The following is a 2,319-nucleotide window of genomic DNA, read 5'->3' as shown; positions in this document are numbered from 1 at the left end:
GGGGTGGGAACTATGCTGTTCGAATGATTAGTAAGTCTGATTCTTTTTAGAATTACGGTTGTTGCACTCAATAGTTAAGAAATGTATGCATGCTAATCTAGAAATGTCGCAAGAATAATTCTTACCAATACCCAATACAAGTAGTACAATCTTCATTAGACATTTGAGAAACTCGATAATGATGGCATAATTGGCTGGAAACAACGTCCCGTTTCCCTTCCCTTCAGCTGGAACTCAACAGATCAGTTGTTAGCAGAAATATGTTGGAGAATCGTGTACTCTTAAATCAATTTTATGCACATAGAAAATGTTCACATAACTTGGAAACGAAGGAGCGCAATGCTTTTTTAATGGAGAATCAGTATGGTGATATATTGTGTCTTTTTGCTAGTATATTATAGAAAGAAAAAATCTTAAGTCTCTTACAGATAGTGGAAAGAAGGTTCAACTTGGCTAGACTATCATCAAAAATCATAGTAAAATTTGTATTCATAATTGGAAGCTAAAGAATAATCTAAAACAGAACAAATATGAAGAGCCTTTCGAAAAAGAGAAGTAAAGAAAATATGTTTTTGGGGAAAAAAGCATGTAAAGAATTCTTGCTATGAACATATGAAGAGCGAAGACGCTCGAGTAGGAGTATATATACTCTTCTAGTACTAGTTTGTGTGCTTTAATTATGGTTTATTTAGAATGTGATTGAGATTTCATCTTTTACGATGAGTACATCACTAGTCACTACACACATTGATGTCGTAAAGAGCTGCTATTTATTATACTTGAGGTTTCTTATAACAGAATAATTTACCATATCACACTTTTAGAATGTACCTCATTATTTATTTTTGATACTTTCTGTGTGTGTGTATATACTTAGAGCCTGTTTGGATCGACTTATTTTTAGTGCTTTTAAGCCAAAATAGCTTTTAAGCACTTTTGTAGTGTTTGACTAAAATTCAGAAAGTGTTTTTCAACCAAAAAGGCAAAAGTAAGCCAAAAACCATAAGTTAGAATTCCTAACTCATGAATTTTGTCTTATAAGCCAAAAGCTATAAGCCCATCCAAATAGGCTTTGTGGAATTATATCTAATCATCGCACGTGGAGGCAATATTTAGTTTCAACTGTGTTACATATACAAATGTACGTGTTCATCTTCAGTAGAAGGATTCTTGCGATCATTTGGATGGCCTTGGTGTTGAGAGAAAGAAAATACGTTAGTACGAATAAGAGTTATCCTCATGATAAAGATCATGTACCATAGATTTCTTGCCTCTTAGTAACCTGCTTAAGTTGGCATAACCTGAAAGGTTTATACGTAGTTACATACCTGGAAACTTCTTGTCTTGATTCTCCGTAGTAACTGCAATAGCATCTGGATAAAGAAAAGAATCAGTCTTTGAATGTGCAAAATTCTTAGGTACAAAGTGCCAACAACACTGTCCTCATGAGATACGCAGAACTTTGGTTAGTTCATTGTCGAAAAAAGATTGGTGTACTTCTTAACTCGACAAGAATGAGTTAATAAAATAGAAGGTTCCTGTGTAATCATGCATACCTCTTCTTGATATCTGTGTGCATGTTTTAATGAATTATATCTAATTGTTATAGTTTGATGTAATATTTAGTTTCAACTGTGGTATATATGCATGCATTCACCTTGAATTCGGGGATTCTCGGGATCATTTTGACGGTCACTTTGATGACCTTGGTCTGTAGAAAAAGAAAAATTAGTTATTACTAGTCAGAGTTATCCTCCTGAAAAGATATATATCATAGTTTCTTGCCTCTTAAGAAAACCTAAGTCCACATAACCTGAAAAGTTTATTACATAATCACGTACCTTGAGACTTCATCTCTTGATTCATGTTAGGTACTCCAGTTGCATCTGGATAGAAAAGAGAATCAGTCTTTGGAAAAAAGGGGCATCCCGGTACACTAAAGCTCCCGTATGTGCAAGGCCGAGGAAGGGCCGGACCACAAGGGTCTATAGTGCAGCCTTACCTTGCAGAAGGCTGTTTCCACGGCTTGAACTCGTAACCTCCTAGTCACATGAAAGAATCAATCTTTGAGCAAGTAAAATTTGTAGGTACTAAGTTCCAACGAGAGTTCCCTGAGGCACTCGAATCATTTGGTTAGTTCATTTCGAAAAAAGAGATCAGTACTATTAGTTAACTCGGCATGGGTGGATTAATCAACTAGAATGTTTCTATATAATCATGTACCTTTACACTTGCTCCCGGAATATGATTCTTTAATATAATCTGGGATAGGAAAGAGAAAATCAGTCTTGGTAATGTAAAACTTTTAGGTAGGAAGTG

General features: G+C 35.1%; 1 protein-coding gene across 2 annotated transcripts; it reads right to left on the bottom strand.

Moving 5' to 3' along the window:
* Window positions 1–6: 6 nt before the first annotated feature.
* On the bottom strand, window positions 7–2,319 carry LOC124893790. Of its 2 annotated transcripts, none has more exons than XM_047404641.1 (5): window positions 2,224–2,319; window positions 1,842–1,886; window positions 1,658–1,711; window positions 1,329–1,373; window positions 7–227 (listed from the first exon to the last, which is right to left on the bottom strand). In XM_047404641.1, exons 2-5 carry the CDS (start codon window positions 1,864–1,866, stop codon window positions 28–30), a joined length of 324 nt encoding a protein of 107 aa, XP_047260597.1. In that variant the 5' UTR covers window positions 1,867–1,886; window positions 2,224–2,319; the 3' UTR covers window positions 7–27. The 2 variants fall into 2 exon arrangements, with proteins under 2 accessions (XP_047260597.1, XP_047260598.1); XM_047404642.1 differs by having other exon boundaries at window positions 2,003–2,313.

This window comes from Capsicum annuum, unplaced genomic scaffold, assembly GCF_002878395.1.
Source record: "Capsicum annuum cultivar UCD-10X-F1 unplaced genomic scaffold, UCD10Xv1.1 ctg65123, whole genome shotgun sequence".
Classification (NCBI taxonomy): domain Eukaryota; kingdom Viridiplantae; phylum Streptophyta; class Magnoliopsida; order Solanales; family Solanaceae; genus Capsicum; species Capsicum annuum.
Note: the sequence above shows the minus strand (reverse complement) of the source record. Positions and strands in the feature narration are given on the sequence as shown.

Excerpts from the sequence above, each read along its gene's own strand:
- LOC124893790 (XM_047404641.1), bottom strand. The coding sequence starts at position 1,866 with ATGAATCAAGAGATGAAGTCTCAAG. Across the intron at positions 1,374-1,657 it reads CGAGAATCCCCGAATTCAAG|ATGCTATTGCAGTTACTACG; the intron begins GTGAATGCATGC and ends TTCTTTATCCAG. Across the intron at positions 228-1,328 it reads TCAAGACAAGAAGTTTCCAG|CTGAAGGGAAGGGAAACGGG; the intron begins GTATGTAACTAC and ends GTTGAGTTCCAG.